The following is an 11,474-nucleotide window of genomic DNA, read 5'->3' on the forward strand; positions in this document are numbered from 1 at the left end:
GTATTTTTTTTAAAATAATATTTATTTTGAATAATAAATAACTCTGATATTATCAAAAATTAGTTAGTTTTTTTTATTTTTGTTATTTTGAATAAATAATAATATTTGACATTTATGAATTTACTAAAAGCCGCTTACATTGTCATCAACAATTTTTTTCAGACAACAATCAGCTTTCTAAGTTTCTTTATATTTTTGTTCATTTAATAAATTAATTCTCTTTTGTTGCGGAATTTTCTACTATAACTAGGTGATTTGTCGTAGCCTTTAGGGGAAAACAATTCGAAGTGTAAAGAAAAATAGCCTAAAGCCACTCCAAAACGTTTATATGCTTCACTAAAAAGATAATATGTTAAGAATCAAAAATTCCCGAGATCTTAAGCTACTTCAAACAAACAAAGTCAAACACATCTACTTTGTAATGAAGGATAAGGAGTTATATGATATTTACTTGTTTCATTAATTTCTTTTGTAATTTAGGGTACCATATGTGTTATTTAATTAACGTTTTGTTATGTTTTAATTATTATATTGGCAAAAAAATTCAACAAAAACAATATTATATTTCTTACCTAGGTTTTTTGCTGTTTTAATTTTATCAATTATAAACAGACAATGGCATTCTTTCAACTCTAAATGTGTTAGCAGCATAAAATTGTTAAAGTCCTAGTATTTTTATAAAAGGAAATTAGAAAGTAATTATCTATAATACAAAGTAGCTTGATGTCTGTCTGTCTGTCCGTCTGAAGCTTAAGATCTCGGTAACCACTGAACCGATTGGATTCTACTCTTCAGGGTATATACCTATCGGTCCTGTGGTGGTTTTAAGCTATTTTCTTGGGGGGGTGGGACACCCCTAACCCCCCCAAAAATGAAAATTCCCCCTCCCCCCAAAATGAAATACTCCTGGTGCTGCTGGTGCTGGTGCAGAAAATTATTTTTTTTCTTGGGGCAAAGCCCCTAGAGGCTAGGGGCGAAGCCGCTAGTGTTTAATAAAATACGTACGTTATGTTTTTAAGTTACTCCTGTAATTTACAAATATTAGTAAACCAAGCTTAGTTAACCAAACTAGCTGTAAAAGAACATAAATCTTGCAGTGTCCAATTTTTTCCCATAAGCTATATTTATTTTATGTTTAAGAATTTAATCACACTCCATTTTATCTTACGTACTAGCTACCTATCTGTTTAGGATATAAAATGCAAAACATATACAATTCAGTGAAATCTAGCGGACTTAAAGTTGCAGAATTTTTAACTCCAGTTTTAAGGTAATTTTATTTAATAATAATTCTATAGTTGTAACTATAGTAAATTACTTTAAAATTTTACATGTCCGTTCGTCCACAGAGTAAATTAAATTTGATTATTAGTTCTAAAGACAGATAGCTAAATTTTTGTGTATATTACTCTTATTTACTATGTTATTCACTTTTTCTGTCCGTCTTCCCATTATACTATGGTCGAATTGGAAGAAAAAAACTAACTCCGCAAATGTATTAGATTTGGGGTTTGTAATATCATCACGATCAATAAAGTTTGAGTTTAAAATCCATAACTCAATTTCACTTTCTGATTTTAAAACCGTTTTCTTTAGAGAATCCAAGTTTCGAGAGACCGGAGTGATAAATCCTGATGAATTTGTGGCTGCTGGAGATCATTTAGTCCACCACTGTCCCAGCTGGCAATGGGCTGTTGGAGATCCTACAAATATTAAGGTATTCTTATACTCAGTTCTGCTTTCTGTTAATATTAAATTTATTATTAAGTAATATTTTTCTATAAAAATCATTTTTGTTTTTATTATACATTTGTTATTTCTACCTATCTGCTTCTAAAATTAACCAATTTTATTCATCATTTGTTGTTCTTAGAATCTAATTTTCTATATTATTGTTAACTTCGTTTTAAATCAGGGTAAGACAATGTACGGTCAATTGATGCGCTTTCCTGATGATGATAACCTACATTATCCCTTCTTTAGATTAATACTTTTGGTTGAAATATTTGGACTACTTATTTGAACCTATGTACCAATCAAGATTTAATAAAAGTATTCAAAGTTTTAAGCCAAAGAATGAAAGACTTGCGGATCACGGAAAGAAAATGAAGTAGCGGGTATCGTAGTATTTTCACAGTTAATTTCTCCTGTTTCTAGCCTCTGCAAGGGGGCTCTTATAAAAATTTGGGTACCTACTTATTTCATTTTCAGTTCATTGTCCCCTCCCTTTCTACATTAATCATACATGATTTCATTTGTTTAGGACTACCTACCCGCCGACAAACAATTTCTGATCACTAGAAACGTACCTTGCTATAAACGCTGCCAACAAATGGAATATAAGGTATTTTAATAATCAAGGACAATTATGTCCATAAGCAATGCTGCAATAGAAACTACAAGAAATGGTAATGCGTTTACTCAAGTTGGTGAATTGAAGAATAGCTTACTCTACTTCAATAGTAGAAATTTTCTAAGAAAATCTTGGAGGGTATTTTGTTAAAGAACAAAAATTCAGAAACAAATCTAAGAGGTGAGGTGGGGAAGGGGGGTCACTGGTTAAAGAATAGGTTTAAGTGAAAGTCAAACACCTCATTCTAGAACTTAAATGTATAAAAGCTTCCTAAAAGGAATATCAATAGCTTTTGAGATCTTTATTGAGAATTATTTCCTATCTAGATAAGTACCTAAGTATTCTAGTTTTATGTTATACTAGCATCTGCGCTCCGTGCATCTAGAGGCTAAAGGATATAAAATGGCAAAATAGTCTAAAACTACCTCAGGACCTATGAAAAGTTGTACTGTAAAGGAGAACCATTTCGGTTCAGCGGTTAGCGAAATCTTTCAGCATATACAGATACACAGAAATCCTTTTACTTCATTATACTGATTGTTGTATTAAGGGTGAAGAGATGATATTAGACAACACTGACCCCGAGGGTGGTTGGGTCGACACCCACCACTTCCACAAGCCAGAGGACACAGAGGAGAAGATTGCTGAGATGACTCTGGACGAGAAGGGGGTGGAAGCACAGGTTAGAGAAGTTGCCTTGGCTTAGATTGTCTTTAAATAAATCTAGCTCAATAATCAATACAATTATTACTGTTGTTTTTTTGAAAGATTTTAATTATTTCATTTTTATTGTTGTATATTTATTTTAGTGGAGATTTCTCGTGGTACGAACACTCCCCTAGTATAGTTATATAACTACCTGTTAGAAGCTAGATTGTATATAAGAACCACATCGGTACAGCGGTTAGCGAGATCCTAAAGTGCAAACAGACAGACACAAATGTGATTTAAATAGGGATATATATTATATACATCAGGGTTATCAAAATAAGAAAACCATATCATTATCTGTATATCTTTGGAAAAGTCCTATAATCTTTTCCTTGTCAACATTTTGTACAAAATAATAATCTATTGATATTTATATATTTTTTACTCAAGGAGGATGGTAATGGCAGCGACGAAGATGAAGATGCTCTTGATATGGATGATTTCATTGAGAAAGGAGGATTAGAAGAGGATGATAATGTTGTTGAGGTAATGTGGCCCATCCAGGGAGGGAGGGGACATTGATTTGGTTCCCAAAGTATGAAACTTACATTTCTTAGGTATTCATTGGCTCTAACAGTATGTTTCTTATAGAAGTCTCTATATTATCTGTAAACTTATCTATCTTAAATTCTTATTATGACCAGGGTTTCGGATCCGCATTGATTTTATGCGGATCCGGATCCGGATCCGGATCCTCAAAATTTGGTCAGTGCGGATCCGGATCCGGATCCGGATGCGGATCCGGATCCTTCTGGATCCGGATCCGGATCTTTGACAATAAAAATAAAATCACCAAATTTTTCAAAAAAATTTTATTCTTTAATTCGAAGTCAAAAATACTTTTAATTTTCAAGTCTGAACCTAAACCTTAAAGATTGGCTCTCATCAAGAGAATGTCTGAGATTTTATATAAATTTAGGTAGATTTTTCCATTTTTTCCGCATTTTTTGGAGTCTAAGGATCCGGATCCGGATCCGCATTTTTTTGCGGATCCGGATCCGGATCCTTGGACTCAAAAATATGCGGATCCTTGCGGATCCGGATCCGGATCCAGATCCGGATCCGAAACCCTGATTATATCTATGAACTCTACAACCTTTATTCCTTATTACAGGTATCAACGAAGTCAAGGGGGAGAGATTGTGTATACTAGAACTTAAAATCTTCATATTACCTGTAAACTTACCAATCTTTTTCCTTTATTATATCTATGAACTCGCCAACCTTTATTCATTCTTATACCTATGAACTCTACATACAACATTTATTCCTTATTATAGGTATCAACGAAGCCAAGCAGTCAGGGTGGAGATATTGTGTGTGCTAAACCTATGATATCTATATTTTCTGTAAACTTATCTATCTTAAATTCTTATTAGGTATATCTATGAACTCTACAACCTATATTCCTTATTACAGGTATCAACGAAACCAAGCAGCCAAGGAGGAGAGATTGTTTATACTAGAACTTAAAATCTTCATATTACCTGTAAACTTACCAATCTTTTCCCTTTATTATATCTATGAACTCGCCAACCTTTATTCATTCTTATACCTATGAACTCGACAACCTTTATTCCTTATTACAGGTATCAACGAAGCCAAGCAGCCAAGGAGGAGAGATTGTGTGTACTAGAACCTATGATCTTAACATTACCTACGACAAATATTATCAAACTCCGCGCCTTTGGTTAACAGGATATAATGAGAATAGGAATGTGTTTCCATTATTAGAAAATCTTTGGTTTTTTTCTTATTAACGAGAAATGGTATTGCTGCGCTATTTATGTGCATTTTTGTCCATTTTATGGATGCTATCATTCTTGATTGAACTCAACAGAAATTGTAGACAACTTTTAACTGCTATCTGTTTAATTATTTTAGCGTCTTGTCGCTTTGCTACTTAAAGATGGGCATATAGGCCTTGCCATGGATGTTTATTATTATGAATTGCGAAGTTACTCTATAGGTAATTCGTAATGGTCAGTGCAGTCTAGAACGTTATGGAGAAACATGATTTTCTTGGCTGAAATTTCTTGTATATATTCCAATCATTAAGGAGCATACTTAATTATAAAACATCCGTATCAATCAGACTGCTTTTAAGTATCTTTTTAGCTACTTTTTTTTTTATCTTACATAAACTTTTACTGGAACACAAAACTGTAGGAAACCTTTAACTGTTGAAGAGATGTACGAAGATTTTTCCGCTGACCATGCGAATAAGACAATAACAATGGAGACACATCCGCACCTTCCTGGAGGCCCTCAGGTACTTATAGTTCATTTGGGGGGGGGTGCAGGGGGTACCCAAAGTTTTATATTAACGCTCTCTAAATTGTAGGCTTAAAATCTGTAGAGACTTTTATTAAATCTTGATTAGGTAGGTAATACACAAACTATCCAAACTTTTCAGCATATTTATTTATTATCTACAGAACAAATAATTTATGACTGGAGATGTTCAATCCTTTTTTTTCGACAATTGTCTAATCCCTTAAGATCCTTGAGTTTTTTTTCACACAGACATCATATTTACTGAAAAGAATGTGATACTCCAATCTTGTATTAATATTTTCAATTCTAATGGTGAAGAAAACTGCGTACCTAGTTTGAGAGTTTATGAAAATCTACCCTTCAAAATTGTTTTTTTTACCTTTAAAATTATTTTGATTATTTGTACGAACATTAATTCTTGTAGAGTGTTTGAACTAAATATGCAAAATATAAATATAAAAGTTTTGACAAAATTATTTGTATAGTTGTTGCAAAACTTCTCAAATACAGAAAACTGTTTAAGGACATACTTACATTTTAAGGACTTGATTATAGAGATGCTTCGCTTGTAATATTGTAATATGAATCAGTACTCCAAAAATCAGATCAATCGGATTATTATATCACATAAAAATTTGTTGTTAAAGAAGTTAAAAATCAACACGTTTAAAATTGACGTACGGACATTCTGGTAACAATTATAGAAATGCTACGCTTTCCAAGTCGTACCTAACTACTACAGAAAGCATTATGCAACGTTTAAAATCGATAGGACAATTCTAACATGCCTAAATTAACGAAAAAAGCTATCTGTAACGGACGGACGTACGGACCATCCCTAATTATAGGAAAGCTTTGCTTTTAAAAATGAGAATAAAGGGATTGGTTTATGTTTTCTTCCTTTACTTAAACTCTGCGTGGGTCATACCTGCGGTGCCCTAACCCGGTGGGTATACCCAATATTACCTGATCAAAATTAATAAACATACCTACAAATGACTAGGTAGGCTCTTTGACTTGGAGTGAATGCACCATAATATTTGTATATTTTTATAGGCGAGTGTACACCCGTGTAAACACGCACAAACCATGAAAAAGTTGTTGGATCAGATCACAGAGGGGGGCGGAGATCTTATGGTGCATCAATATCTCATAGGCACACTCCATGAATTAAGTTTTAATCTAATTAGACTATTCTATCAAATAAAAGACCGTCTTATTTGCTTTTTATATTTTTTATAATTAAGTTTAATCAAATAAGAAAGTCGTGCCTCGTAGTTTTAAAATAAGACCTAATTATCTAAAAAAAAACTTTCGGGATTTTCATAGAATTTTGTTATTTATGTTTTCAACAGTTACAAATTACCTTGGAGGCAGAGGACATTGGACTTTAAATTACATGTGCACCCAAAGTTTTATTACGCTGACTTCAAAATTGTTCAATACCGTTCGGCGGTCATGGAACTAGCATTACACAGCCAATCTTACAAAACCTAATTCAGAGAGTGTTCCCCTTTTCCAGTTTTCTTGAAGTTTGTGCAGGCAATTATTCCAACAATAGAATATGATTTTACACAGAATTTCTCTTTTGGAGCTGAAAAATAATCATTATTGTGGATCTAAACATCTTAATCTATATTTTCCTTACAATAGCTAGCTTCACATATTTTGAATATATTTAAACAAAACACCTTGAATTGTTATCCAAAAAAAATTTATTTTGTATAAATGCATATCTCAATGCAAAAATTAGAGGTTTTAGGGTGTTAAACAGATCTTATAGGGCAAAGTCCCACTTCAAAAGACTTTACATAAGTAGGTAGGTAAATTTTTATTAGTTTGTTGTAATTTCATTTCATGCATTTGTAAACAATCCATTTTATTTTCATATTTATTTGTTTTTTTTTCCTGGTGACTTGGGAAGGAGGGGGGATTATTGTATTGATCTTATAAAGGACACTTAGGAGCATTCCAGAAACATATGACTGTGCTTTCCCTAAAGTGGACTAAAGTTCAGAACCCCCTTTCCCCTTTTTTGTAATAAATAGACAATTAAGGGAGAATTATTTTTTTTTTTTTTAACGTTAGGTCAGGTTAGGTTAAGCTATAGCGGCTAGCCCTGCTAGGTTAGGGTGCTGGAGATATAAGCCCCGCAGGGCTAGGTCCATTGGTGAATAAAACTAAGGGGGAGCGGTTCAGTGATTGATTATCACTTTAAGGGAAGCATCGAATTTTGTCTATTCCTACGGAGCTTATTATAATCTCCGATTCTTTAAAAAAAAAGTGTCTTCAATAGGTACCTAGACTACAAGATCTTTTCAAAAATCACCACCCCTTTCATAGTTTTTTTTTCTAGCTAGCATAATTAATATCTTAATGATTTGAAGAAAAAAAATATTTTTTACTAATAATTTTCTTTTTTTTAGCATGCGCAGCACATTTAAATTTTTATATTTTTGCCTTTATTAGTTTTATTGTAATTTTACAGAAAAAATGTGTATTTGAGTTATTTTGAAATAAATATGGAAATAAGGCCAGTTTTAAACTGGCTTACATGTTATTTTTAATTTTATTTGAGCTAAAGATTATATAAGACTAAAAAATATGCCTTTTTATTATAATAGAGAGATTAATAAATAAGCAATAAACAAAATTACCCCCTTACTTCAGAAGCTCAAAATATTTATACTTTGATTTTTAAACCCATGACTTTAAGCAACAAAAAAATGTAAACAAAAATCAAAATAAACCTTTTCAGATTTAAAATGTTTGCACTAAATATGATGCGTAATATTACCCCTCAAGTTACGGGCCGTACCTCCTGGGCTTGTACTGTTCGCGTACAGCCGGCTGTTTGGCAAAGTACGGCGGCTGCGGCTACACAACAACCTAATCCGGATAAGCTGTACAGCAATATTGATATTGAATTAAGGTATTGTAATCATATGTATATTGTTAAACATTGTGCATGTCAGAATTATGGATAACTATTCGAGACTAACGTTCGAACGTGCGTACAGACCCTAATTTGAGAAAAGTTTAGATTATTTTTATAATTAGCGCAGCATAAACAATAGGTTATTTAAGACGAAAGATTTTAACCTATGATTAAAATGTAAGTTTGATACTCATTTTACGTTAGGTAAAGCAAAGGTTAGTAGAGTAATATTAAAAATCTTTATCAGCAAAATAAACATAAATGACATTAACTGCGTATTTTTCATCCCTATACCATAAAATGGTCAGTAGTAGGCTGCCAAATACTTTTTTATTTTACTAAGATAGCTAAAATATTAATGGAGTAATAAGCGTTTCAAAAAACTGTTTCCGACGGACACCCTGTACTTGGATCTGTTTTTGTTTTTTTTACTATAGTAAATCACACATTGCGGGCGTTAATAACGAGCTCTCCCCCCCCCCCCTTCACCCCATCTATTTCCCACCTACTGGATAAATGAACTAACCAATAAATGAGTTCCATTCTATATTAGCAAACTAAATTGACGACAATTTTTCCCTGTCATAATATCCACGTATATTATCAATTTATTTAGAGCGCACGAGCCTGCGGTGCTTAAGAGCTACTCCTGGTTTATGAACGCTGCAGCCAAAGAATTGGATGTTAATGTCACTAAATCACACGCACCTGAACAAAACCATAAGGAATTTTACATTTTTGATATTCCATTCATATAGACATATATGGCAGGGATCCTAAGGGATAAGACAATGGACGATAAATTGAATTACATTTCCAATGGTGATAAACAAAGTTACATCTTTTAAAAATTCGTTGTTGATTTGTGATGCATCTAGTTTGGAATGAAAGTTTTTAAGCCAACAAATAAGATAATGTGGCTACAAAACATTAGGCGCCAGTGTAATCTACAGTCCATTGTCCCCTCCCTCCATGAGGTTTGAGAGTGTAAAATAATACCTAAAGTTATTTTATTCTTATTATGTCTGTCTGTCTATCTAAAGCATTTCAGGGTTTATTTTAGGGTTAAAACATTACCTACGAAAACATCTTAACAAAAACCTCTAAAATAGAATAATAGATTACCTATAGATCTAAGTTATCAAGTTAAAAAATTTAAAAATGTAAAATCTTGTAGGAAATGAAAACTTTATTAAAAAGTGCTTTTGTGCATAAAAAGCACAGAGTTCAATATGAATTCAAAACTTTCTACCATTTCATCACTCTTAAGGTAATTCATTTTAGTTTTTCATTGTTAATAGTCATACTTTAAGATATTTATATTTTCTCCAATAAAATAAGTTTAAGATTTACTGTACCTAGAGAACAAACAATAAGGTGTCCCATAGAGTAGTGGTTAGCGCACTACGATATGGTTGGGAAAATCCGAGTGCAAGTGCCACTTTGCTCTTGGTAGAAAAATGCAGTCGCAATTTGTCAGAATATAATCACGCAACCTTCCCTGAGATTCCCTTAGGTTGTAAGGAGGGAGATTTGTAGAAAATTAGGATTCTACCTTTCGAGCAATTTAATCATGCTTTTCCTTGTCCATGCTCCTCATTCACATGAGAGTGCATTTAATTAGGTTGGCTTTATATGGAACACCTGCCAAAAACTCCAGGCTATAGGTGATGTAATAATCGAGTAGCTTCCACGAGAATGGCGGGTCAGCTTGTACTGTAACATAGAATACATTCAGCGGTGCGCGATGCGACAGTCTCCGTGTTCATCTGAATCCTAACTTCAGAGAATCAGGGCTAAAACAACATAAAACTTGAATAAAAAATTTTTCACTTGTGACTTCGATATTTTAAAAAAGGTGTTGTATGGGCTAAAAAAATACGCTTTTTATTGTCTTTATAGGCGTTTTTTTTGTAACAAGTACTTAATATTTACCTAAACATTCTATAAAGGAGATTTATTTTTAAATTTTTTAATACGTTTTTCTAGAATTTAACTGGAAGTACAGCAGATACCTACCTAGAATATGTCCAGAGAAATCTTCCAGAAGGTGTTAATATGCAGGTCAGTTTTTTAACAATATTTAGGAGGGATGTCTGTATTTCCGGAATACTAGGTATATATTTTTTTAACGAAGTGACGGAACGACAAAACTAATACTCGAGTAACTTTGTTTTAATGCCTATGAACAATATTATTAATAAGTACCTCTTCCTAAATCAAATGACTTTAAATTTCAGGTGACAAAAACTGAACTTCAGAAGCATTCAGAACATTTGAAACCCCCAGCTCAAGCTGACGCACAGTAAAAACTAATTCAATCAAATTTTAAGTCATTTCATTTTGTGTATTTTTTCTTTTAATTCGAAATATAAGGTTGGTATTTTGTTTGATAAGATTATTTATTCGGAACCTAAATTCATGAGGGATTTTAAGAGATAATACAATAGAGGATAGATAGATGTACATCTTCTATGCTGATCAATCAATCAATCAATCCCCAAAGTTTTTCAGCAAACGAATGGGTAACGGTATAATTTACGTTTTAATGTCTCCTCTTCCCTGCAGGGTTGGCATATCAGGCACTTTTTTCGATAACGGGCCGCCCGATTACCCAAAAGGGTTTTGGGCGCCCTTTTGGGCAAATTTCATAAACAGCATAGGGTAAAGCGGGGCGAACTCGGTCTTTTTTTCGGTTTTTTGAACCTGCAAATCGTAAATTTTTTTTTTTTTTAATTGGACCAAGACCAGTAGAAAGATCTCGGAAAAGTCGATCAGGTCCTAAAAGGACGTAAACCTAGGACTTTGGGAAGTTTGTCAAAATTGATCTCTAAAACGGCACCGACTTCGCCCCGCCTTGAGGCGAAGTCGGTAGGGCATTTTCAAGCTTCGAAAAATCGATGACGTATTGATTTTATTACAGCATGCCCAAAAGGTAAAAGTTGCTAAATGTAATAAAGAGTATGCACAAAAAAAATTTTTAAGATAGGTCAATTTTTTCTACCAAAAAAAATAATTTTTCCGAAGTACGCGAAATTTGACTTTTTTATCGAAAATTTTTTTGATAAAAAACATACCTAAAAATACTACTAGAAAAAATAACTTTTTATGACTTTAAAGGCCTGATCCTTAAAATTCAGGCAATTTTGAATAGATTTGGCCAAAAAAAATTAGTTCTATTAGCAAAATTTCCTA

The 11,474-nt window shown here is 32.8% G+C and overlaps 2 protein-coding genes across 3 annotated transcripts; both read left to right on the forward strand.

Annotated features, from left to right (window-relative positions):
- Positions 1-1,133: 1,133 nt before the first annotated feature.
- Positions 1,134-8,100, forward strand: Atg3 (Autophagy-related protein 3). Of its 2 annotated transcripts, XM_080168709.1 has the most exons (10): positions 1,134-1,270; positions 1,597-1,717; positions 2,264-2,344; positions 2,904-3,035; positions 3,455-3,550; positions 4,345-4,369; positions 4,679-4,775; positions 5,231-5,336; positions 6,398-6,497; positions 6,864-8,100. In XM_080168709.1, exons 1-10 carry the CDS (start codon positions 1,200-1,202, stop codon positions 6,944-6,946), a joined length of 912 nt encoding a protein of 303 aa, XP_080024835.1. In that variant the 5' UTR covers positions 1,134-1,199; the 3' UTR covers positions 6,947-8,100. The 2 variants fall into 2 exon arrangements, with proteins under 2 accessions (XP_080024835.1, XP_080024834.1); XM_080168708.1 differs by lacking the exon at positions 4,345-4,369 and having other exon boundaries at positions 4,654-4,775.
- A 6-nt stretch (positions 8,101-8,106) lies between these two features.
- mRpS10 (mitochondrial ribosomal protein S10) lies at positions 8,107-10,669 on the forward strand. The gene is made up of 5 exons (XM_080168713.1): positions 8,107-8,273; positions 8,896-9,002; positions 9,455-9,549; positions 10,269-10,343; positions 10,520-10,669. The coding sequence occupies exons 1-5, from the start codon at positions 8,107-8,109 to the stop codon at positions 10,586-10,588; spliced, it is 513 nt and encodes a 170-aa protein (XP_080024839.1). The 3' UTR covers positions 10,589-10,669.
- The last annotated feature ends 805 nt before the right edge of the window (positions 10,670-11,474 follow it).

The sequence above is a fragment of the Acartia tonsa genome, chromosome 8 (assembly GCF_053477335.1).
Source record: "Acartia tonsa isolate MP-2025a chromosome 8, ASM5347733v1, whole genome shotgun sequence".
NCBI lineage: Eukaryota > Metazoa > Arthropoda > Copepoda > Calanoida > Acartiidae > Acartia > Acartia tonsa.

Excerpts from the sequence above, each read along its gene's own strand:
- Atg3 (XM_080168709.1), top strand. The coding sequence starts at position 1,200 with ATGCAAAACATATACAATTCAGTGAAATCTAGCGGACTTAAAGTTGCA. Across the intron at positions 1,271-1,596 it reads TTTTTAACTCCAGTTTTAAG|AGAATCCAAGTTTCGAGAGA; the intron begins GTAATTTTATTT and ends CGTTTTCTTTAG. Across the intron at positions 4,776-5,230 it reads TTAACAGGATATAATGAGAA|TAGGAAACCTTTAACTGTTG; the intron begins TAGGAATGTGTT and ends AACACAAAACTG.
- mRpS10 (XM_080168713.1), top strand. The coding sequence starts at position 8,107 with ATGTTTGCACTAAATATGATGCGTAATATTACCCCTCAAGTTACGGGC. Across the intron at positions 9,550-10,268 it reads ACCATTTCATCACTCTTAAG|AATTTAACTGGAAGTACAGC; the intron begins GTAATTCATTTT and ends ACGTTTTTCTAG. Across the intron at positions 10,344-10,519 it reads CAGAAGGTGTTAATATGCAG|GTGACAAAAACTGAACTTCA; the intron begins GTCAGTTTTTTA and ends TTTAAATTTCAG.